At 41.7% G+C, this 25,589-nt stretch overlaps 1 protein-coding gene across 13 annotated transcripts in view; it reads left to right on the forward strand.

Moving 5' to 3' along the window:
- DBT (dihydrolipoamide branched chain transacylase E2) overlaps positions 1-24,621 on the forward strand; it is a 25,744-nt gene extending 1,123 nt beyond the window's left edge. Inside the window, exons 1-14 of one of the 13 annotated variants that reach the window (XM_084851705.1) lie at positions 1,694-1,752; positions 1,872-2,123; positions 3,884-3,970; positions 8,388-8,528; positions 10,138-10,261; positions 10,647-10,722; positions 12,478-12,659; positions 13,548-13,675; positions 13,876-14,119; positions 15,544-15,710; positions 17,247-17,324; positions 19,492-19,683; positions 20,065-20,136; positions 23,959-24,621. In XM_084851705.1, the coding sequence (XP_084707831.1) occupies positions 8,475-8,528; positions 10,138-10,261; positions 10,647-10,722; positions 12,478-12,659; positions 13,548-13,675; positions 13,876-14,119; positions 15,544-15,710; positions 17,247-17,324; positions 19,492-19,683; positions 20,065-20,136; positions 23,959-24,126 (1,485 nt within the window). In that variant the 5' untranslated portion in view covers positions 1,694-1,752; positions 1,872-2,123; positions 3,884-3,970; positions 8,388-8,474 and the 3' untranslated portion in view covers positions 24,127-24,621. Of the gene's footprint in view, positions 1-1,693; positions 1,753-1,871; positions 2,124-3,883; positions 3,971-8,387; positions 8,529-10,137; positions 10,262-10,646; positions 10,723-12,477; positions 12,660-13,547; positions 13,676-13,875; positions 14,120-15,543; positions 15,711-17,246; positions 17,325-19,491; positions 19,684-20,064; positions 20,137-23,958 lie in introns of those variants that run through there. The other 12 variants (XM_084851710.1, XM_084851703.1, XM_084851704.1 and 9 more) reach the window with 12 other exon arrangements.
- The last annotated feature ends 968 nt before the right edge of the window (positions 24,622-25,589 follow it).

Raw genomic sequence — 25,589 nt, forward strand, 5'->3', positions numbered from 1 at the left:
GACAGGAGTGGACACTGGACAGCCAGCCTGCCATGAGGTTTTCTCATTACAAATATCCACAAAGGTCATATTCATAAGGCAAGGGTGGGTGACCTGTGGCTCTCCAGATGTTGGAGAGCTGCAATTTCCATCAGCTCTAGCAAACATAGCCAGTGATCAGGGATGATGGGAGTTGTAGTCCTACAACATCTGGAGGGCCACAGGTCACCCACCCTTGCCCTATGAGTATGACCTTTGTGGATATTTGTAATGAGAAAACCTCATGGCAGGCTGATTACCTTTCAAACCAGCATCACTCAAACTCAGCTTTCTCTAACCTGGTGCCCTCTAGATGTGTTGGACTCCAACCCCCATCACCCCCAGCCAGCACCTGTTTACTTTTGTGCATGGCCATGAGCAAGCAGATGACAATTTCCTTCACAAAGACTCTTTAGCTACTTTCCACTATTACTCAGCTAATGTTTTGTTGCTTATTCCAAAGAGTAAGAGAAACAGAATTTTTAAAGCAACAAAATATGTCAGTATGAATCAGCTTTTGATTGGTTGTTGTAGCACAGCTCAAGCCTGCAAGTCAAATACACAAAACTAATAAAAGCAGATGATGAAGGGTGATGGTGCTTTAGAAAGCTCAGTCCCCAGCAAACCAACTAGCCGTTCTTCACCAATCTGGTTCCCTCCAGATATTTTGGACTACATCTCCCATCAGCCCCAGTCAGCATGACCAATGTTCAGGGGTCATGGAAGTTGTAGTCCAGCTGTAGTCCAAAACATCTGGTGGGGCAGGAGGGCCGTTTGGCCTGGGCCTCACGTTCACATCAGGCCTCAAATTTAGACTTGACATTATCTCCAAATGAGGTTATACAAACAGACACTGAGATAAACCGACAGAATTGAAAGAATACGTTCATCATGCAACTTTAAACTGGATTGGTAGCCAAAGAAATTGCATCAAGAAATACTCCAACTTGGACTTGCTGGTGTGTTTCCTAATGTGACTGTTGCATTGAGGATTCTTCTCAGCTAAAGGACAAGATTGTTTGAATGGCCTTGCTATGCTTAACATAAACTGTAACATTGCAAGAAAACTAAAATTTTCCAAAATAACGGGTGAATTTGCACAGAAAAAGACAAGCACTTGTTGAATGAAGAAGGGACATTTAATAAAAATCATTGCACTGTATTTATCGTGTTAAACACATTAATTTGTTAAATGTAACTATTTAAAATATACCACAATCTTTGTAACCCCATTTTGGCATTTCTTCATATTTGTAATATACTAGGAGCACCAAAACATGGAAGGGGCCCAGGCCTCTCTCAGCCTCTGAGAGGGCCTGCTGAAGGGCACCAGATTGTAGAAGACTTCTCTTGCTATGTCCCTGCACTCTTTCTTTCGCTATTAAAGACATAAGCTTGCACCTCTTGGATTTATCAGAAAAGACATGCTGTCTAGGAGTTCTGTGTAACTCGAATGCTTACACCTACTCTACTCAGACAGAGTCTAGACGAGCTGACTATGCATAAACTCTCCCCGACCACCCAAACAATGCGCCTCCCCCTCTTAACCATTCATCGGAGCAAAGCGGAGGGGGCAGCTACCCACCATCTAATTGGCTACCGTGTAAATGGTACGATCCGATTGGCTGATGGGTGGGTGGGGAGTAGAGGCGGGGAGAATATCTTTTCTCCCCCCGGAATAAGATGGCGGCAGTGATCGCTTTGAGGAGCTGTTGCGGGGCTGCGGGGCAACTGGTAAGGGAGCAGGGAGCGGGTGTAGCGTGAAGCCTGCGAAGCGCGGGGAGGAAGAGCGGCCGCGTAGTGGTTCTTGCGGCCTCAGCGACCCTGTTTGCTTCCCTCCTTTTTCTCTTTAGAGCGTAAGAGAGCTGGAAGGACCTGCCTTGGGTTGTGGGGCGATCTCCTAGTATGTGCATGCATGCAAGCGCCTTGGTTGTCTGTCCTGCCCCGCTGGGCTCCGGACGGGGTTATAGGACCAGAAATGACAACTGAATCGCTGCCACCAAAAAGGGGGACTGCAGTGACAGATATCCGTGCCCTGCCTGGCTCATCCCTTTCTCCAAGAACCCCCATTCTCTAACACCTTATAGTCCAGTCCTGCTGCAGGTGTAAGTCACAGACTGTGATTCGCTCATTTATTTCTGAAGCCTTCCCCTATAAAGCTTAGGTTGCCATGCGTGTGTTCTTGTAAATGGAATTTTAAACGGATTAGGCAAACTCATGACTGAAAGGAGCTGGCAACTTGGTGCCTTCCAGATTTTTGGACTGTTGTTCCCATAATTCCTCACGATTGGGCATGCTGGTTGGGGCTGATGGGAGTTGTAGTCCAAAACATCTGGAGGGCACCAGGTTGCCTACCCCCTCCCTGTATAGCGGCAATATTCCACTAGGTACCAAATGCTGAGGACACATAACAGTGGATGTCCAACACTTCCATATGTTGCTTGTGAGCTTCCAGAAGCATTTGGGTGGCTCTTCTTGGAAACAGAATACTGGGCTAGATGGATTTTGAGGTGACCTAGAAAAAAGTGACCCCAGGATCACATATGGCAAGTACACAAGAACACCTAATAATCAAGGTCTAATATGAAAGTTTATGCCCTAATAAATGTGTTAGTCTTTAAGGTGCCACAAGACTCTTTGTTGTTTTTAATAGAGTAGTTATGCCTTATTCACTCTGAGTATACAGTAGGGGTGGTAAAAAGGTGGATTTCTTCTTCCCTTCAAATGTATACCTCTGAGTGAAGGAAGGTTTCTAATCTGTGTTGGTGATTCTGAGTATGAACTCAAGGACAATTCATGTTAATGAACACAAAATGCAGCTGTGTGATTTAATCTTGCATGTACTGCATTAGAGCTCTTTGCAAGTCCTTGGCTTTGTAGATTTCTTCATGCCTCCATTGAAGTGCTCTTGGCAGTTATTGGTGTGCGGTTTTTGGAAAATTTTGAACTGGAAAAATTTCTTATGCAAATTAGGGCATTTGACCTGACATATTTGAGCAAGAAAAAATAAGACACCGAATGTGATTTAAATGTGAGATATAGATAGATAAATAGATAGATAATTGGAATACTTGTATAAATTTAAAAACAATAGCATGTACTTCCCTTACATTGTTCAAATATAAGAAAAACAAAGGCACTGAACTGTTGACACACTAATAAATTTTAGCAACCCAAAGAACTGTGCATGATACGGCTGACAACAGCTTATCTATTTCAACAGAGTTCAACTCTCTTTCACTGAGATTGTTGGGACACTTTAATTTTTGCTGTCACCACCTATTAGTTCTATTTCACAGTGAGATGTATATGTATTCCAATGACATACATGTATTTTTTCGCATACTATCCCTTGCTAGTAGGGATAGTCACCTGAAACTATTTTTCAACTTTAAAACTGCCAAGCTTGTCTAATATTGTATTTGCAATTTGGCATCCATTCATTGTTGTTCATAAACTTATGAAATGGAAAAATTTCTGCAGAAAAATAAAACACTGGAAAGGTTTCCCCCCCACATCAACTGTTGACAGGAAGTGGCATTCCTGATGCAAACGTATCTTTTTAAGTGCACCTTTACCTTTTATAATTTCATGATCTTCACACAAGTCCTTGACTTCCGGATTTGCCTTTAGCCATGTCCAGGTTGTGGAGCCTGCTAAAATGAGACTGAAGCACCTCTAGATACCCCAGTTTCACTAGTCTTTTAAGGGAGTGTGCCACTTCAGGCCTGATACTTGGACATTCTTGGGATAAATAGTTTCGAAGTGGCCTATGGAACAGACTTTCAAGCTAATAAATTCCAGTTCTTCCAGAGATAATATCCACCCAGAGCTCCCCTTGAAATGCTACTTCACTTTTTTTTAGTAAACATCTTGGTGACTCTCATATTAAGATGTTCTGCTACTCATTTTAAGCATTGGAAGGATGGACTTGAAGTTCCTGAACTCTTTAGTAAGTGGATAACATTATCAATTTGTCTTTGTTCTGGATCCAGTAGCCAGTCGGCATTTCTCTCTCACTTCCCTCCCCACCAGACCCCTTGGGTAACATGGTCTCCACTGAGGTGTTTGGAGTTAATCCAGAATATCTTTCTCTGCTCCCAACCTCACAATCCAACATGTGTTGCAACTGGTTCCTATATAAGTAAATCCCACCATATTCAGTAAGCCATACTCATTGGGGGGAGGGGGGAAATCCTGCCTGTTCGCTTCTCTTTGTGCATTAAAATGGTGGTTCAAATGTGTTATACTGTATTATGCATGTGATCCTCTGAATAGCTCAGAGCAGCTTATATATTATTCCCAGGCAGTCTATCATCCAAACAATGCTCTGTGCCAAAACTGTATATCAAGCCCTCCTGCAATTTGCCCAGTGGTCTGTCCTCAAGGAACACTTATGGTCCCCAATCAATCAGGCATTTACAGATGATTAGATTCCATGTATGCCAGCTCCCTCTATGATGGACAAGGGCATTTTACAAATTATTTTAACCAGCAAATCTGTATGAAAATGTCTTAACTACATGTACATCACTTAGTTGTTCTCACATTGCTGATTCCTATCTACACACATGCAGTTTATTTGGAGTACAATTGGAACTTGATAACTTCAATTGGCAAAGTGATATTATGCACCTGCTTAGTTAACTTTAAGCTCCTTTTATAATTCCATTGAATTTCCCTGTGGAATATGACTATCGTAGGACTGTCTGATGGGTAATCTCAATGAAAGGATTAGCAATAATAATCACCTTGCTGTGTGGATCAATACATTATTTTGATCTAATACCTGAAGCAGGTGTGCATTTTTGCTTTGTTGTATTCATTAAATGCTCTTGTGGTCTGGTCTGACTTTGGATTGTATAAAATATTTAGACAGAAGTTTGCTTCATAAATTAGTAAATATGATCATAATGAAAGGTACTGAAATTGCCGCTTATTGTAATTTGATACCATTTTCAAAAAGTGAGAAATGCTTAGTTGTTTAGAGATTAAACATGTGGTTACAAAAAGGAACCCCATATTCTGAAAAAAGATATTAAAAGTTTCAAAAAGCAGGCTTAGTTAATTGTCACTGGGAATGGCAGATACAGTTCCTGTGTTGACATTCTTAAAGTAGACACAGAGGCACTGAGATGGCGATAACTAGCCAGCTTGTACGCATGGAGGCTGTGTACACAAGGAATGATAAAATCATAGAGGGTGCAGGTGGGGCCTGGCACCATGATCCTTATGCCCCACACATTGATTGTATCTAGTTGAAGAACATCTGCAGAGGGCTAAAATTTCGCCACTGAATTCATAATAAAATAAAACCTTTATTGAGTCCAGTCAATGTTCACAATGGCCATGTTTGCACATCACTTGAAGTGAGGAATCCTGGTTTATTAAAGTGCAGTGTGCATGAGCCATGTGCTAGTGCACAAAGCCTTTTTGTTCCTGCTTTGGTCCTCTCACTTGGTGGTAAACAAACCAGGCATGGATAGCTTACTGTTACATCTGAACTCAGGATTATGGTTTATTGTGCCCAAACAAACCAGGATCCATAAGTCAACAACAAACTCTGGTTTAAAGCTGGCTTATGATCCTGGCTTCTTTAGATATAGTAAATCATAATCCCTGGTTCAGATGCAATGTAAGCCATCCATTTGTTTACCTGTTCATGTGAGCAGCAAAACAGGAGCAAATGGGCTGTGTGCATGTTGTGATTTAATAAGCCAGGATTCCTGGTTTACCAAGTGATATGTGAACATGGCCATTGGGACCACAGAATGTGAGCTTTTATGTTTCTCAGAACTCATCCTCAGGACTTACATTTTCAAAATGAAATTGAAAAAGTAGGGGAAAGGATGTTTATAGAGAAAGCTGTGGAGTTTGCCCACAATTTAGCATACCTTTGTCTTGTTCAAATCAATGGAACTTAATCATTCTTAGCAATGTTCTGATTTTGGTTCTGTTTTAGAGCAATTAGATTATGTAGAAAGTAATCCTCTGCAGACTCACTTGGGAGAAAATCCCATTCAAATCAATGGAACTTGCATTTCAGTAAATTTGGGTAGAATAGGGTTGCATGGGCCATTCCACAAGTTATGCAAAGATATAGGAGAGTTCTAGTGTATACCCACCATCAGCCTAATAATTTGGTGTATGCATTTACTTCATCAATATAAATATACTGTACTGTTGGTGGGCCCTAGGCGCAGTGCTGCTGCAGATGCTTCCCATAGCTCCGAGTGCTAGGAGGTTCCATCTTTTTCTCCTTAATGGATTTTTTTGTGTTAAGAAAAAAGATGGAAGCAATGGGGAAACATGGAAGGACAGAACTTCTCTTCATAAATTAGTAAATTACTATCATAATGAAAAGTACTGAAATTGCCACCTACAATAATTTGTTACTATTTTTTAAAAGTGAGAAATTATGGGAAGATTATGAGTGAGAAAAAGTTGTCATCTGGATTCCCCATAAAATTCTCTGAATGAAGTAGGCTTTCTGGAAGTTTTTGAGTTTTTAGGTTAATTTGCATATGAAAAATTCAGTTTGTACTGGAAACTGTTCTGATGCCCTAGAGCAAGGGTGGGCAGTTGTGGCCCTCCAGATGTTTTGACCCACAGCTCCCATCTTCCCTCACCATTGCCTATGCTGGGTAGAGCTACTGGGAGTTGTTGGCCAAAACATTTGGAGGGCCACAAGTTGCCCACCCCTTCCCTAGAGAGATCTAATTCAGCATGTTTATTATACTTGTATTTAATAAACAACAAAGCTAAAAAAAAGTACCCGTGTTAATTTTATTTGACCTGAAATATTTGAGGGGGGAAATTAAAGTACACTTAGGGCGCAAGCCTATGGCCGCTAGTCAGTGGCTAGATGGCCATAGGATAGGTCGGTTCCCGGGAACTGACCTTGGAGCCTGCGCTCCGAGGTCAGTTCCCGGAGAACCAACCTTCCCCCCTCCCACACTGCCTCGCAGGCAGTGTGGAACAGCCCCGCACTCCTGCTCAGAAGAGGAGCACGGAGCGGCCAAAATGGGGCGGGCCAGGCAGGGAAGTCAGAAATCCAGTATGACACTTCCTATGTGTAGTCCGGCCGCAGCTTCCCACACTCCGAGGTCCCATGGCTAGACAGCTGAAATCAGCTGTCTAGCCATGAAAACAGGGCTGGGGGAGTGAGGAGGAGATCCACTCCTCCCGCCCTGCACTGGATAGGTGGTCGCCCCTGGGGTTGGAGGTGACCGTTGATCTTGATAGGATTGCTCCCTCTGTGCTATCCTAAGGGTTGTATCCCTGTTAGATGGAAGCCTGTGAGCTCGGGGGCTTCCATGTATCCAATACTTTGCCCTGATGCTCTCCAGGGACCAAAGCATTGCTCTCTTAATGCGATTTAGATGTTATGTAGACATTTTTATAGGAATGCTTGTATACATTTCAAGACAAGAGCATGTATTTCTCTTACATTGTTTAAAGATAAGAAAAAAACCTCTAATAAATTTTAGCAGTCCAAAGAACTGTGCGTGATATGTTGGCAACCATTCATCTGTTTCAACAGAGTTCAAGTCTGTTTAGTTTTGCTGTCACTAGTTATTAGCTCCATTTCACATTGAGACACATACGTATTTCAATGACATATATGTATGCGCTCACATACTTGCTAGGGATAATCACCCCTAAAAACATTAATTACAACTTTAAAACTGCTGAGCTTGCCTAATATTGTATTTGCAAGTGGCATCCATTCATTATTGCTAATGAACATATGAAATGGACATTTTTCTGTGGAATAATTAAGCACTGCAAAACTTTCCACTCCGAATCACTAGATGCAGGGCAGTGATGTGATTTTTTTTTTTCAACCTTACCTGTAAGCGGCCAAAGAGTTTGGCTCAACAATATCCCTGACGTAAGGCAAGGTTCCCCAGGAGCCACACCCAAATTCAGACCTTGACACCCAGAGGTCAGCCGTCTGTACCGGCAGCTGGAGCCTGAAGCGCAGTAAGCAAGGCACACAGCTTTGTTGATCAGACAGAGGCAGAAGGCTTGGCTCCTCCTAGTATTTATATCAGGCCTGGCCAATCTAGAGGCAGCATACTCCCTGCCAATCACAGGGGCAGACGTTGCACGCCCGTTTACAACTTTCTGCACCTGAAGTGAGGCTTGAATACGCACAGCCCATAGTAGCTCCCCAGACTATGTCCAGTCCTGGCCCCTGAGTTTGTCAGTTTAAACCCTGGGTCTTGCACAAATCCTGAAGGCTGTTAGAGCAAACCTAGGGCCCATGGGTTGGTGTAAAAATGTCTGTCTTTTTAAAAGATGAGAGATCGGTGACTTTAAATAGCAGGTGGAATAGAGTCTTACTTAGGCTCTGCTTTACTTAGGGCATCGCTTCCATTGCAGTAGTCTAATCCATTGTGTTACTGCAACTGATGTGTGGACGTTCAGGATTATCCGTGTAACGGTTTGAAATGAGACAGATTTTAGCATGCAGCCACGTTGCTTTCTTGTATAGGAAGGGAAAGGTGAGTTTGAATGTTTATTTGTATGAAAGATTTAAAAGTATCACATTAAAACACACAATTGCCTACTCTCTCATACAGGTCCCCTGTTTTCTGGATCTGCTAAGAAGATAATTTCTAAAGTTTTTAATATGTGAACCACTTGAGGTATTCTGAAGGACTATATACAATTCTTGACTAGAAATCCCAGCAGTTATTTTTGTTTTTAACGATTATGGTCACCTTTTTGGCCAATTTTGGTGATTCTAAGACAGTCTTCCACTAGCTTGTTAGCCTCCAGATGTTTTAGACGGCAACTCCTAAGATTCTTGACCATTGGATATGCTGGCTGGGTCTGATGAGAGTTGAAGTCCAAAACATCTGGAGGCACCAGGTTGGGGAAGGCTGTTCTAAGACAACATGACAATTTATTTTGGGAGGCTGTCCAAAACAATACCTCTTTGGTGATTATGCAGTTTCAAAATGAAAAATGCTACACTATAGTTTATTCTGCAGACATTCTCAGTTTGCAAGTGACTTCAAAACCAAAGCATGAGGCCCACATGTGGTCTGCCAGCTACATTCCACCATGATGTGTCTCCATGGCTGAGTTCAGCATCTCTTCTGCATTTTATTGCAGCTTTGAATCTCAGTGTAAGTTGCATAGTTTAGGTTAGACTTTTACATCCTCTATTTTAGTCATTTATTTTGAAAGTAATAAGCAAATGCATGCAGATTATATCAAACTATCCCTACCTGGATGTGTATGCCCATAGGTAACAATATTATCCTATGCATGTTTAGACAAAAAAGTCCTACAACTCCCAGTGTTCCCTAGTCAGCATAGAGTTGTAGGACTTTTTTCTGTCTAAACGAACATGCATATGATTGCACCTTAATAAACTTCCATGGAGAATAATAGTTGCACCCTCTCATTGCCATTTTTAACCCAATTACAGCATTAAATCCCTTGTGATTTCTTTGATATAATTAATAATATTGTATGGATTTAAATTTCTGAGACTTCAGTCAACGTCAGGTTTCTACAGATCTTGATGTGAATTTTGGTTGGGTTAATCTCCAAAGCTCTGTGGGATTCCAGTGAAATCATGCAAGAGAAGATGGCTGTCCTTTCAGTTCCTGAGCATGTTGTGAACCACTCAGAGAGCTTTGGCTATTGGGTGGTATAGAAATGTAATAAATAAATACTCTGTGGACGGAGTATGGATGTGAATTCACTAACATTGCCCAGCATTGAAAGGAAGGGGACAGCTTGTGTGCATATTGCCTCTGAAGCACATGCATATATACCAGTGGAAGTGGAGTGGGACAGTGTTTTTAACTTGTAAAATGTATAGAGGCCACTTGGTGAAAACTCGGGATTTTTGAACCAAACAATCTGAACAACATTTTTGTTAACTTCCATTGAGCACATGGTTTGTCAGTATCTCCTTTCTGAAGCAAAAAAAAAAAAAATCAACCATGAGATTAATACAAATGGTGCTAATTCTAATCATCACTTTTCTAAAAATAAGTAATTTACCTCTGTATACTCACTGCAAATTAAAAGAGAATAAACAGTGATTTCAATAGCACTTCACTCTAAAGTTTTGATTTTTGTTTCCCTTGCCAGCTCCGTGTTCACCATATTAGATTGTACAGTAGTGTCCGTTTGCTCAAGGCAAAATACATTTGTGGGTTTGACAAGTCTGCATGGAGGTATCGACATCAACATCAATTGTTAAGAACAACTGTCGGTGAGTTTCTTTCACACTTAAAAAAAAAAATTGTAGTGTGTTTGCTCCATAAATTCTAAAGAGAGGCTTGAACAAAAAGCCTGCAAACAGGCTACTACATGAGTCCATTCTTATCTCAGCCTAATAAGGTAAGATGTGATTGTCTGAATGTGACCACTGTGTTCATTGGAGTTTAGTCTCAGGTAATTGTCCAGAGGATTACAATAATTCTATGCATACTTACTAAACACAGTGGGATTGACTTCCCAGTAAACATGCATAACGTAGTCCAGTATGACCTTCCCTGCATGGTTTCACATATATTTTTCCTTAAATTCCTTAAAAACTGATATGTTTCTTAGTTCTACTCCTTTGTTTGACATTTGCTCCATTATCTTTTTTAAAGTTTCAAATGGCCAAATTGTCCAGTTCAAGCTCTCTGATATTGGAGAAGGAATCACAGAGGTGACTGTGAAGGAATGGTAAGTTAAGTTGCATCCTTCCACAGAAAAGTTGGCATAAGGGAGGAAAGGAAGAAAAACAGTTTAGAGTTGTATGAGATATGGGCATGTGAATGAAGCTCATCAATCAGAGAGATCTATCTTATTACTGAAGTGATCTAAAAAAACCCTCCTGAGTAAGAGAGAAGGATGAATAGATAACTAATGTTAATGAAATACTTTTGTTGGTACTAAGGGGTGGGGAGGATAATCAATCCTGATATTAATTGATTTCCAGCACCATCTTATGCATGTCTACTCAGAAGTAAGTCCCCCTCCCAGGTAAGTGTGTATAGATAGTTTTGCAACCATAAAAAGTAATAAATAATTACAGAACCATATCAGGAAGACTATTTTAAAGAAATGTTCTTTAATTTTTTCCCCACCAAAGTGCTCAAAATGGCTTACAGGAATTACTATACACACACACACACACACACACACACACACCACTTTTTAGGTAAAGAACCTCCCAAAGTAGTTTACAAAGTGTTGTGGGCAGGGGGGCAAGGGGATAAATTAGAAATGGTACAGTATTTAATATACATTTAAGCAATATAACAGAATAGGACTGCAGCAAGCTAGACATCCTGAAAAGCCTGGGTGAAGGAAAAAAAGTCCTCAACTGATGCTGAAAAGAAAACAAAGATGGAGGCAGGCAAGCGACTCTGGGGAGCAATTTCCAGATGTTCCAAATTAGAAGAAAGCCACACAATAATGACTTAAAAACAGCCAATAAGGATAATTGAGCATGACACCAGGTCAAAGAAAAACAAGTTTTACAGCCCTTGTATAGTATACATAAAGAAAAGGATTTTCTCACCTTGATAGGCAGAGCATTCTAGAGCTTAGGGTCTATAGCGGTTAAGGCCCTGTTCCTAGCCATCACTCTTCTAATCAAGTGCAGTCTGAGCATACAGAGCAGGACCTGATTTCTGGATCACAACTAGTGCATGGGCTAATATGGGGAGAAGCTGTCCCTCAGATGTGTGCAGGTAATTTATTTCAACACTCTGTACCAGCTTAAGGCAGAATCCTGTGTACATTGGAGTAAAGAATACTTTCAAATAAATGTGTACATTAGGGCTTAATCTATGAGGTGATCTAACCTTGTATCTATGGTAGATAATGATGAGACATGAGGGGCAGCTAATTGGCTGAAATTAGAGATGGGTGAGTGGAACACGGCTGCGTCTAAATAAAATGGCCTTTGAACCAGAGGGACTTGTCACGTACCAGGCCATGAAAAATCCAGCTGTCAGGAGCTGCTTTGCAGGTTAACAGTAGCAGAATTTAGCAAGAGCAGACTCTGTTGCTTTTGTAATCCAAATGGGATGTCCACACTTAGCCAAACTATTCCTTGGTGGTCACCATCCTGAAAGCACATTGATGAGGATTTCAGACGCACTCCCGCAACCTGAGGCTGCATTGACAGTCTGGTGTGTGTGAATGAGTGAGTGTGGAGGTCTATGGGCTGGGCTAGGCTAGAGGCCACACATGTCAAGGTTGCCATGACAGACAGAGGGAAGGCAGCCAGGGGGAGTACTCCTGAAACCTCAGTGAGCCACCAACTTACTCAGTGCTACCAACCCATTTCTGCAGTATTTACCACACTTCCACCTGTAGTCCCTATTTCTGAGTGCACCCTTCCTCTTACTGAGAGCACAACATTACAAAAAGATGGATGCATCCAGCTTTACCGTCATGTACATTATGCAAGTCTGTCTTTCCTCTCAGGTATGTAAAAGAAGGCGATGTTGTGTCACAGTTTGACAGCATCTGTGAAGTACAAAGTGATAAAGCCTCTGTCACTATCACCAGCCGTTATGATGGCATCATTAGAAAACTCCATTATGAGTTAGATGAAATAGCCTATGTGGGGAAGCCTCTTGTGGATATAGAAACAGCTACCTTGAAAGGTAATGCTAACTTATTTTCATCATTGTGGTGGGGGTGGCATCTGTATTTGTCCCACAGAATTAAAAATAAACAAACATAGATTTAAAAAAAAGTAAAGCGGTTCTTGTTTCGAAATGATATGCAAGCCTTCTAGCTGCATGGGGCTCATCTGCATCGGACAGTACAAAAAATAAAATAAGCACTTTATGTGCTGCGTGATCCACGTCTAGATATTGAACAGTCGATCGCCTTGGGACCAGAGTCCAGGATTCAGAGAGCTGTTTTAGGTGTACCCAAGGGCTTGGACATGCCCAGTAGGATGGTTTTTACTTGTTAAGTCTTTGAACAGCAGACCTTCATGTCATGATTGAGTTCAGACGTTATGGGTTCCTGTTTCTTGTTATAAGCACAAGGCTTGGGCTTGCACATTGCCCCTGCCCTCTTCCTTTGCATGCCAGGAGGAGGAGATTGGAAGCTTCTGCTTTCCCCTTTAAACTAACCACAGTTCCTCATGATGCTTTATCTCAGAGAACTGTGGTTTGTTTAAACTATAGTTAGTGTAAATAAACTGGGATCAGACCATTGTGTCAGATCCTGAAAAAATTAGAACCACTAATTTTTTATTTCATTAAAAAAAACATTTAGGCCGCCTTTAAAGGTACAACCCTTTCAAGGTGGCTTCTATTACAGTACAGTAATAGAACTTAGCTCCAGCAACTTGGAAGCCACTTCCCTGTGGTGCTCTTCCATCCCACTCCAGTGAGGAGTATGAAGGAGCCACATTTCACACGCTGGAATCTAAATGCATGAAGAGGTCCATTTAACATGTGCTTACAGTAAAGAAAACTGGTGTAAAAGAGTGTTATGTTGTTTTAACATACATTCTTTATTTTGTGTCTGATCCACAGATGTAGCTTCCGAAGAGGATGTTGTTGAAACACCTGCTGTGTCACATGAAGAACAGACCCACCAGGAGATTAAGGGCCACAAAACCTTGGCAACCCCTGCTGTTCGCCGCCTTGCCATGGAAAACAATGTGCGCTTGTTATGTACTGGAACAGGCTGTCTTGTGGTTGATCTCTCATTTGCATTATCAGGGGGACGGTTATGGGCCTAGTAAAATGTATTTGTAACAGAAGATTTTGCTAAGATCATGGCTAGTCGAAGAGGGTGTTGGTACTGGGTAGGATTTGTGTTTTGGATCCAGAGTTACTTAGCTTGCTGTATATCTTTCAGATTAAACTGAGTGAAGTTGTTGGAACAGGGAAAGATGACCGGATCCTCAAAGAAGACATTCTCAATTATTTGGCCAAGCAGACGGGAGCTATTTTACCTCTTTCGCCAAAGCCTGAAATAATCCCGCCTTCACCGAAATTGAAGCCTGCAGCAGGCACACCAAAGGAGAAGACATCGACAATTCCTGTGCCCATTTCCAAGCCTGTAGTAATTACAGGGAAGGACAAAACAGTGCCCTTATCAGGTAAAAAAACAGAAAACCTTTACGTAGCACGTATAAAATATTTGTAAGTAACAACTGAAAAATTAAACCACGAATGTTGGTTTCTGCATACTGAAAGTGCTCTTAGTACTTTTGTAATCCTGGTAGGCTGCTGTGGGAGCACCCTGCATAAAAAAATTGAGCTACAATTAGCTCAATAGTCATGTCAGAATATGTGTGGGAAGCACATGTTCAACATGTTCACCCTGATCTAGCAAGAGACATCTAGGTTCAGCAGGGCACTTCCTCACCTGCAGCGATGTGGATCTAGATCACAATGCTGTGAACAAGCTGGATGCTTGTTTTGATATCCATCCCCATCCAGGGACAGTAGCTGAGTGTGACAGAGATGATTTTGGGTCCCGAGTATGGTATGAATGGCATTGTAGATGGATCTGGGTCCTGGGCCAACATGTGGACAGCTTTGGGAAAGCGCGTTTGGAAGCTTATATGTATGGTAGCTTCGAGGGATTGGCAGACCTTCTCCCACCCCCAGTCTGTTGCAAAATTAGTTGGGAATTACTGGATTAATTTTCTGGCTCAGAAAGTTAATCCGAGCTGTGTCAGTGGAAGACTTCTAGAACCTGAAGGCAATGATATCATCACCACATGCCAGGGGCAGGAGTACAACACGCTCCTGCAGCGTAAGGTAGACTTTGTGTTGCTTACTGCAACTGGTTATCCTGCTACTTTGTGTTGCTAAAGGCGCAATCCTTTGCATGTTTAGACAGAAAAGTCCTACAACTCCTAGCATTCTTCAGCCAGCATGTCTGGCTGGGGGATGCTGGGAGTTGTCAGACTTATTTCTGTCCAAACTGCGTAGGGTTGTGTCCTTGCTGGAGGTGGTGGAGACTGCTTACTTCACAGTCAGAAGGGCCCACCATGGCCTCAGGCCATGAAGACCATCACATACGATTCTCAAAAGTCTCCTCCTCTAGCGTCGATCAAGTTCACACCCACTTGGCTTCATTGATACTACAGTATCGGATGCCCCCAGTCAGTTCAGTTTGACAAAGTCACCTTAATCAGCTCGAGCATACTGCAGTCCTCTTCAACTAAACCCCTTTCTCAGACAGCTTTTGCCCCAGAGTTTCTCCTATGTTCAACTATATTACTGTAATCTCTTACACAGTATTTAGACCAGCCTTTCCCAGCCTGGTTGCTCCAGATATTTTGGACTTCAGCTGGCCTTCCCCAGCCAGTATGGACAGTGGCCAGGAATGCTAGGAGCTGTAGTCCAGAACTTTGGAGGATGCTGGGTTGAGGAAAGCTGATTCAGATTGTTAAGTTGTTTTAATATGTAAGACAGATTGTTTAAAGGAAGATGGAAAATAAGACAGGAGATAAGAAAAGCACTAATGATAACATTTTTAAAAAGATTATATTTTCCCCCTTCTGTTTTCCAGGATTCCAGAAGGTAATGGTGAAAACCATGACTGCTGCTCTGAAAATTCCTCACTTTGGTTATTGCGACGAGGTTGACCTCACCCGACTCACCCAGTTGAGAGGGGAGTTGAAACCTGTAGCACAAGAACGGGGGGTTAACCTCTCGTTCATGCCCTTCTTTTTAAAGGTGAGGCATAATGGCAGGCCTAGCTAATGTACAAAACAAGAGTTTTTATTCTAGCCTAGAAGCCACATTTTGTGTCATTGGCCTGTGAAGAATGGCCAAATTTCACAGGAAACACTGAGTGGATTTTGCTGTTATGTTTTATCCTCCCAGAGCACATATGGGCAACCTATGGCCTGTATGTAAGACTCCAGCTCCCATCAGCCCTGACCATTGGCCATACTGACTAGCACAGATGGGAGTTGGAGTCCAACAAGATCTGGAGGGTCACAGGTTGCTCATCTGTCTTCTAGAGGGAATGTTGCACCAGAATGCAAAATCTACCTGTATTTTGTATTGCTGGTGTGACATGTTTTCATGACTGGTTTTCCACAGGTATTTAAAATGCTCTGCATCAGCCCAGGCAAATAAAAAGTCATTTGGTGTGTGTACGATGCAGATGGCTAATTGCACCTTAATTGCCATTGAGGATAAGGCTATCAATGGCTACTAGTCATATTACCTCCAGTATGAGGCAATATGCCTCTGAATATCAGTTGCTCGGGAACCCAAGCGGGAGGCTGCAGTTGCATTCATGTACAACTTGTGAGTTGTACATGGCAGCTGGTTGGCCACTTTGGCCTGCTTCAGCATGGCTGTTATGTGGAGACAAGAGAGACCGTGTAGTGTCTTAGTCACACATAAACACACATAGGATTAGAGCCGTAGATTATTAAATTATTAAACATGTCTCACCTTTGTTAGTATCCCAAGCCATCTGCACAGAGGTTTTGATAGTATGCAAATGTACTAAACTGCAATCAATTCAAAGATAATTAATGAAGTTTTTTTTTCTTTGTATGTAAATCATTCTGGATTTTTTTTGTTGGTGCGGTATAGAAATTGCTATCATACATAATAACAACTCTTTAATTGGTAGACAGCCCTCCTTATTACAGGTTTTGTTCTGAAAGAAAATGCTTTTTCATTTTGGTTTGGCTACAACAGGAAATAAGCCTTTTTATTTTTTTAAAATGAGGTCTTTAATAACTCTCAAAATACTTTGAAAACACTGGAAAAGCATGAGACATAATCCATAGTCCACTTTCAAAATGTAATTATTATGTTTTACTAAGCAGAGGAAATGTAATGGCTTAAATTCAGACTTTGCTCCTGCTGGTGGAAGGTGGTGTGTGTGTGTGTGTGTGTGTGTGTGACTTTTGCTAGTATCTCCTTTCCTCTGCTGCCTCCAAAATCTGCTCCAGAGGGTTGGGTTGCAGGGGGAGGGGGCAATTGATGAAAATCGTCGCCTTCCCCCTTCTGCCAGTGGGATCTCTGCTCCATCAAAAGCCTTCCGTGGACAGAAGGCGCCCTTCCATTTACAAATGGCTAGGTTTGGATCCAGCTCAACATACAGCCTGCTTCTAAGCAGATTTATTTATATGAAGAACTTGATTTTGAACAAACCTATGAAAATAAATATAGGTGACAACAAACTGTTTGAAGTATAGCACTTCTTGCATTTGCTACTAGTGTGTTTGTTTGTTTTATGTTTAACAGGCTGCTTCTTTAGGCTTATTACATTACCCTATTCTTAATGCTTCTGTGGATGAAAACTGTGAAAACATCACATACAAGGTTTGTATATGATAAAGACAGCATCTCTGTTATATCTTCAGCTGTCAGCAACTTTCAGCTTTGTTTAGGTTTTATGACTATTAAATAATAAAGGGATGTTTAAGTTTGTATTGCAGACAGGAAGTTTCCCCAACAGCAGTTTACTACGTGTTTTCCTTTTTTTAATAATTTCAGAACAATGTATTATCTCACTCTTCCTCCAAGGGGATCAGGGCACAACATACATGGTTCTTTCGTGCCCCCCTCCATTTTATCCTTAGCAACCCTGTGAGGTAGGTTAGGCTGAGAGACAAGAATTGGTCCCAGGTCATCCAGTAAGCCAGCCTCCTGCAATCTGCGGCCCCCTAGACGTGCTGAACTGCAACTCCCATAATTTCTAACCAGCAAGGTGGCTATACTGGCTAGGAATGATGGGAGTTGTAGTCCAACAAATTTGGGCAGCACTAGGTTGGGGAAGGCTGCAGTAAGCTTTTGTGGCTGGTTTGGGATTTGAACCCTGGTCTCTTTGGAGACCAGGTATTGGGTTGTGTCGAAAATTATGTAAACAGAAGTTGCTCATCCCCAATCCTCCCTATGGTCCCCTATGCCCCCCCAAAACCCTTTCCTGAAGATCTAGGTGAACTTCAGGAAAAAACTGGGAATGGGATGTAGCGCAGGAAAGCTGCAGTGGGAGGGGATAATTGCCGAAAATCCAATGAAGGCTCTTTGCACAAGCAAGTTTCTGGTTTCACAAGCTGCTTTTACCCAATTTTTGTGATTCTCCCCTCTTTCTATGGCCCCCACACACCATATTTCAGATCTTTCCTGAGGACCCCAGATGGTCAGGAGAGGCTGGAGGGAGGGGTGCAGTGGGGAAAAGGGAGCAGGAAAGTCTGTTTGAAAGACCGCATTCTCCCATATGAGCCTACCTAAGTTTTAAGATCGTTGGGAGAGGCCCTTCTCTCTTTTCCCCCATCAGCAGAGGCACATTTGGTGAGAATGTGAGAGTGGACCTTCTCAGAGACCTGGTTTGCATGTAACAACAACCCAAGGTACTGGTTGAGTACGGGTTGTTGTTGAATTGAGGGTTCTCGTCACATGCAAACCCTGCACTAAGGTTTAACTGTGGGTTGTTAACCACAAACAACCCAACATTAACCATAGGTTCTCTTCCTGGGTTGTTTGTGGTTAACAACCCATAGTTAAACCATAGTGCAAGCAGGGTTCATATGTAACAACCCACAATTCAACAGCAACCCACAGTTCAACGACAATGCATACTCAGCCCATATTCTGAGTTGTTGTTACATGCAAAGCAGGCCAGTGTCTACTCCCAGGATCTGGAACGCCTCACCCAAGGAGCCCAGGTTAGCTGCATCGTTGTTCTACTGGCAGGTAAAGACATTTTTATTCAGACAGCTTTTGGCTCTTAAGCTGACTTGTGTGCTGAAGATTGCTATGGGGTGTGTTCTTCAGTTTTATTGAAGTGTTTTAATTGTGTTTTTCATCAATGGGTTTTAATTGATTTGTTTTTATGTTTTAATTATAATTTTGTATTTTATTAGCCACCTTGAGCACTATTTTTAGTGGGAAGCCGACATATACATTTAATAAATAAAGGTGGCAGCTACAAGAATGTGCACAACTAAGAATTGTGTATCAACCTCACAGATTTCTGATTGGCTTAGGAGCATATGGGAAATTAACTTTTATTATTAAAGATACTTTAAAAATTACAAGAAGTTGTAACAAAAATCATACAGACAGATTTACAGGAAGATGGTTTGTGTATATTATTACACTTTGGAACAATACATTTAAAGATAACATGCAGTGTTGTTTCCCCCCAGTTAATTTTTTTCTCTGCTTAATGTTTTGGTTCATTATAACTTTAGTTAAGTTAAATGTTAATAAATGATAGGTATATTTCTTCTTCTTTTGTCTTTTCACTTAAATATTTGCAAAAAACATTTTCATTTTATATAATAACAGTATTATAAAGAGAAAAAGAAGCTTGCTCCCTCTCCACAAGAAACAAACCCAGATCACTGTATAGGAAACAGAATATTTCCTGAAGAGATTGCTTAAAATATGTAATGCTTTAACTTGCCTCAAGATAGCTATTTTTGCACATACTATTTTCTATATAAACAACTAAGCTTTATTTATCTCTGGCTATATACTTTAGGCCTCTCACAACATTGGTATTGCTATGGATACAGGACAAGGCTTGGTTGTCCCTAATGTAAAGAATGTTCAGGCTTGTAGCGTGTTTGAGATTGCAGCAGAATTAAACCGCCTGCAAAACTTGGGGTCTGCTAACCAGCTGGGAACAAATGACCTCACCGGGGGAACATTCACACTTTCCAACATTGGCACGGTGAGTTAAATAACACCTAAAGCTAGCCCTAAAAATAATGGTATTTTAAATATAAATGGGTAACAAACTGTCTCCCTGAGGAAGTGGGTAGAAGCAGGAGTGAGGGTGGAGCCTTGGGAGGAGATAGGCCAATGGCTCTTTGAAAGGTACACTTGGGCCTCCCTAATGGTTGGAGTGCTACTGTGTGCATGTGGTGAGCACATGTGACCAAGGGCAAGTGGGCGGGGGGAGGCTCAGTTGAGCTCTGTGCGGTATGCGCAGCTGTATGGGCAATGGTGGATTGCTTTCCCAGATCGTTGGAGTAAAAGTTGCCTAATGCAGATATCATCCAAAACTAGGTCAGGCTCACTATACCTGACTCTTCTACTTTTTCTTTCCTAGATTGGTGGTACATATGCAAAGCCAGTGATACTACCTCCTGAAGTAGCTATTGGAGCTCTTGGAAAGATACAGGTGTGTTAATTTAGATTTATAAACATACAATTGCGGTTGAAATGAAGTAAGATTTGCCTCATAAAAGTTTGTATTGGCATTATTCCTTCTTTATTGTCTATAATGTATTGTCAGGTCAAACTTCATTTGAGTGTAAACCTAAGGGTTAAATCATGCTTGCAAATAAATCTAGAAAAGTTAGTAGACCAGAACATCTCTGCCTGGTTGTCTGAAGGCAATCCCTCCTTGCTATAGATGACCAAGTGAGTGGCTGTTAAGTTTGGTTATATATAACTGCCTTTGTTGTTGTTGTTCAGTCGTTCAGTCGTGTCCGACTCTTCATGACCCCATGGACCATAGCACGCCAGGCCTTCCTGTCCTGCGCACTCTCCTGGAGTGTGCTCAGGTTCATATTCATTGCATCGGTGATGCTATCTAGCCATCTCATCCTCTGCCGTCCCCTTCTCCTTTTGCCTTCAGTCTTTCCCAGCATCAGGGTCTTTTCCAGAGAGTTTTCTCTTCGCATTAGGGGGCCAAAATATTTGAGCTTCAGCTTCAGTATCTGTCCTTCCAATGAGCACTCAGGGTTGATTTCCTTTAGGATGGACTGATTTGACCTCCTTGCAGTCCAGGGGACTTGTAAGAGTCTTCTCCAGCACCACAGTTCGAAAGCATCAATTCTTCGGCGCTCAGCCTTCCTTATAGTCCAGCTCTCACAGCCATACATTACTACTGGGAAAACCATAGCTTTGATTAGACGGACCTTTGTCGGCAAGGTGATGTCTCTGCTTCTTACTATGCTGTCTAGCTTTGCCATAGCTTTCCTCCTAAGGAGCAAGCGTCTTAATTTCATGGCTACAGTCACCGTCTGCAGTGATCTTGGAGCCCAAGAAAGTAAAATCTGTCACTGCTTCCATTTCTTCCCCTTCTATATGCCAGGAAGTGATAGGGCCAGATGCCATGATCTTAGTTTTTTTAATGTTGAGTTTCAAACCAGCTTTTGCACTCTCTTCTTTCACCCTCAACAAGAGGCTCTTTAGATCCTCTTCACTTTCTGCCATTAGGGTGGTATCGTCTGCATATCGGAGGTTGTTGATAATTCTCCCAGCAATCTTAATTCTGACCTGTGATTCATCCAACCCGGCATTTCTCATGATATACTCTGCATATAAGTTAAATAAGCAGGGTGACAATATGCAGCCTTGTCGTACTCCTTTCCCAATTTTGAACCACTCGGTTGTTCCATGTGTGGTTCTTACTGTTGCTTCCTGACCCTCGTACAGGTTTCTCAGGAGACAGGTAAGGTGGTCTGGTACTCCCATCACTTTAAGAATTTGCCACAGTTTGTTGTGATCCACACAATCAAAGGCTTTAGCGTAGTCAACGAAGCAGAAATAGACGTTTTTCTGGAATTCTCTTGCTTTCTCCATGATGCAGTGAATGTTGGCGATTTGATCTCTAGTTCCTCTGCCTCTTCGAAACCCAGCTTGTACTTCCGGTAGTTCTCGGTTCACATGCTGCTGAAGCCTAGCTTGTAGGATTTTGAGCATCACCTTGCTGGCCTGTGAAACGAGCGCAATTGTGCGGTAGTTTGAACACTCTTTGGCGTTGCCCTTCTTTGGAATTGGAATGTAAACTGACCTTTTCCAGTCTTGCGGCCATTGCTGAGTGTTCCAAATTTGTTGGCATATTGAATGCAGAACTTTAACAGCATCATGTTTTAGGATTTTAAATAGCTCAGCTGGAATACTGTCATCTCCGCTAGCTTTGTTGTTAGTAATGCTTCCTAAGGCCCACTTGACTTCACACCTTCCAACATAATAGTTTACCCTCCCATTTTCAGCCTTGACAGCAGTAATTTTTCCTGTTCTGAGAAAAATCTCACTCAATATTTTTTTTCTAGTCTAAATAGCTGGTGTAGCATCACAAAGGAATTACTTGTATTCTTGATCTACTTTACTTTCTAGTCTTGCCAAAAATGATAATCATCGATCCAATAACTATAAGTCCTTATTGAGGCAGGAAAAGAAATGGACATAAAATATACTATTTTAAATGCAGCCCCCCCCCCCCCCCGAATTTTCTTCTGTAAGACCTCAGCGCTAAACACAGATTAGGGCACAATCCTATGTATGTTTAGACAGAAAAAGGTCCTACAATTCCCAGCATGCCCAAGCCAGCCATCCTGGTTTGGGAATGCTGGGAATTGTAGGACTTTTTTTCTGTCTAAACATCCATAGGATTGCATCCTTAGTTTATTTTACTATTGGCTGTTTCTCTCAGCTTCTCCCAGCATATGCAGATTGAGAAAAACACATCGAAGAAAGGGGTAGGCAACACCAAGTGACACACACATGCACCTACATCTAGGCTGGGTGACTGTTTAAGGAAAGAAAGGCCAGTTGGATGGCAGAAGTAGTTTAGACTCAGGGAAGTGCTTGGTTGAGCTCTCCCTCTACCCCCTTAATTTATAGACATCAGTTAAAGATGAACATTAAAATATGAAAGTGCTGTCTTCGACTATGTGGTTGTGTATTGCCCCTGCAGTAGGCTTTGAACTCGTAATTTAGAGGTGCCCAAGATAGTGATAAATCAGATCCAGGTTTACTGGTAAAGGAGTACTTTATTGAGTAACTTACAGCGCACAGGCGTACCCAATGGTTGGATCAGACATCTTCTCTGAACCCAGAGCCATGGGGTACAATTTTATACTATACATGTTAGCAATCACGCAGCATAACAGCAGCAAGCTCCCCCTAGTGTTCATTCCCAGCATAGACTAACAGCACTTGGTTCTCAGAACAGCCACCTGTCGCTCAGCATAAACAAACTGCTTCTCAGGCTCACCTTGATAATGCCTTCTGGCTCATTAGTGTGGAATGTATCGGCCTTTGACTCATCTTCACATGCTTAGAGGCTTACTAGCAAGGGCATTGCACCAATAATTAAGCAAGCATTATGGATCTCTAGGCCCCTCTAACACCACAAATGACTTGGCTTTTCTCCTGGGGCCAATACAGGTTGTAAAATATGAGGGCAGGGAAGACATCTCGTGAGTTAGGCTGCTGGAATGAGGGATAGTGATGTGGGGAAGAGGAAAGCGGGTATGGATCTTTTCTGTGGGGAAAGGACTGTGGGTTCAGCCTGTATATTGATACTTACCTAAGCATGTTTTTGGAGGAACCACCTTTGAGTCTAGATTGTATTGGCCTCATGCCACAGGACTGCTGGACTTTTCCCCTAATCTCACCCACATATGTGGGATTGTCCTGTTTTATGGAATGTTTTATCTATGAAATGTTGGAAGATAGGTAATAGCTAAGACATTTTTAGTGACCACTTATCAGATCACCTGTGCCAAGTAAAAATTGCCTTCAGATGACTAAGCCTGCAATCCTAAACACACTACTTAATAGGGTGTTTAGTGAGACATGTTCATGGGTACACATGCATAGGAATGTACAGTAAGATTGCAGTCTTATGCATGCTTACCTGGAAGTAAGTACCACTGAATAAAGTGGGATTTACTTCTGAGTAAGCACACATAGGATTGTGCTGCAAAAGTGACTTGAAATATTAGCATTTCTCTTCATTGCCAGTTTGTTCTCTGCTCATTTGGTTTGAGGTTGTTAGAAGACATCTCACAATCAACTGTCTTCTGAGCATCAGTGATAACAATGAATTGTGTGGGGCAATTTTTCATAGTTAGAGGATGAACTCTCTGATTAGAAAAAGTTCAGGGGCTTTTGTGTAGCCAGGGCAAAAGCAACAGTTGTTGGGGAATTCTCATATATTCATGCTCAGTTTTCCTTGTAGTATATTCTTCTGTTTCTTAATTTCTAGGTTGTTCCTCGTTTTAACAGTAAAGGCGAAGTATTTAAAGCACAGATAATGAATGTGAGCTGGTCAGCGGATCACAGAATCATCGATGGCGCAACCATGTCCCGTTTTTCTAACTTATGGAAATCGTACTTGGAGAACCCCGCTTCCATGCTGCTGGATCTTAAATAAGGAAGACTAATGGCTGGACATGCCCTTTTAATTTTGGAACAGTTATCAAGCTAGCTATGCTAGCAAGTGCCCTTAAAAATGACATTTTATAATTCACAATTACATTGTGCGATATATAGGGCTTTCAGATAACCGGCCAATGCATTGATTACCTGTTACATTCTGTCTAGTTGTGTAGTTTAATGGTAAATTATTTGGCTGAAGGCCATCATAGGTCATGGTATGGCTCCTTGGTAAGGCGGTGGGAAATGGATGGTGTTGAAACAATGCTCTATTCTACTATACTGACATTACCGGAAGAAGGCTGCTAAACTTAATTGTGGGATTTTTGTTTTTAATTGTTTGTGCTGTTCACAAAATAAATTATGTCAAAGTTTATTCCTGATTGGAAACAAGAATTTCTATTTGAAGAAATAAAGGGATGTTATCAAATTTCTAATGCAACTAATGCACTACAAATAATGTTCTAATAAAATGCCTTTTATGCTTATTTTATGACATAGTTGGGGATGGCCCTTTTTTGGTTAATGGTGCTAACTTTTCTCTCTTTAAAATGTCCTTCCTTCCTAAAATAATTTTTGCAGTAGGTGTTATTCACTGAAATTAACTGGTACACACCATGTGTAGCCTAGTGTCCCCCTTAAGTAGCCCTGTCCCACATATGCAGTGTAGATGCAGTTTTAAAAATATGAACCTGGCTCTTACATGTTACAAGGAACACTGCAGGTGCACATGGGATACAGACATATATCTGGTACTTCTGTCATGTGGGAAGCAGTTCTCAATTAATGGGAAGAACTTAGAAGTATCCAACAGCAGTGTGTAAAAGTCAAACTTTACAAGACGTAGCTTGACTACAGGGTCATACATCAATAGCACTTTCCCCTGGAAAGCAGGTGCTTTCAAGAATAGATTTCTGAAGGATCCCAAGAGCCAAGTTGAATTTGGACAATTCTTGGTGCAAATATGGAGCTGTGATAAGTATTCTGTACAAAATTTAACAAGTGTAACAGAGCTTTCTGAGGGATAGTCTGCACAATTTTGGGGTTGTATCTCCACATACTGCTGTGGACAAATGTAATGTGTGAAGAAGGCAATTACAGATATACAGTAGCTGGTAGCAATTCATGTGATCACAGTGGAACCTCAGCCACCACAGTTATGGAGTTTGCTAACAGCCAATTCATGCATTATGTTTGTTCATGTGAATGCATGGCTGGGGCTCAAAAGGCAACTAGGAAACAGCGAGAGTGAAGCAAAGGCATTCACTCCCTTGCATTCAATAGTAGAAAGGTAATCACACACTTAAATAAATATATTCCCTGAAGAGACAGTGGACTCAAAATAGGTTGACTGGTTTCAGCTGAAGATTTCCCACAACACCATCTGGATTCACACTCCATTTTTCCTACGTGCTCATGTATAGACTAAATGTATTATACAGACAGGCCCTAAGAGTGGCT

This window comes from Heloderma suspectum, chromosome 4, assembly GCF_057233095.1.
Source record: "Heloderma suspectum isolate Gila_16-S chromosome 4, 16-S_ref, whole genome shotgun sequence".
Classification (NCBI taxonomy): domain Eukaryota; kingdom Metazoa; phylum Chordata; class Lepidosauria; order Squamata; family Helodermatidae; genus Heloderma; species Heloderma suspectum.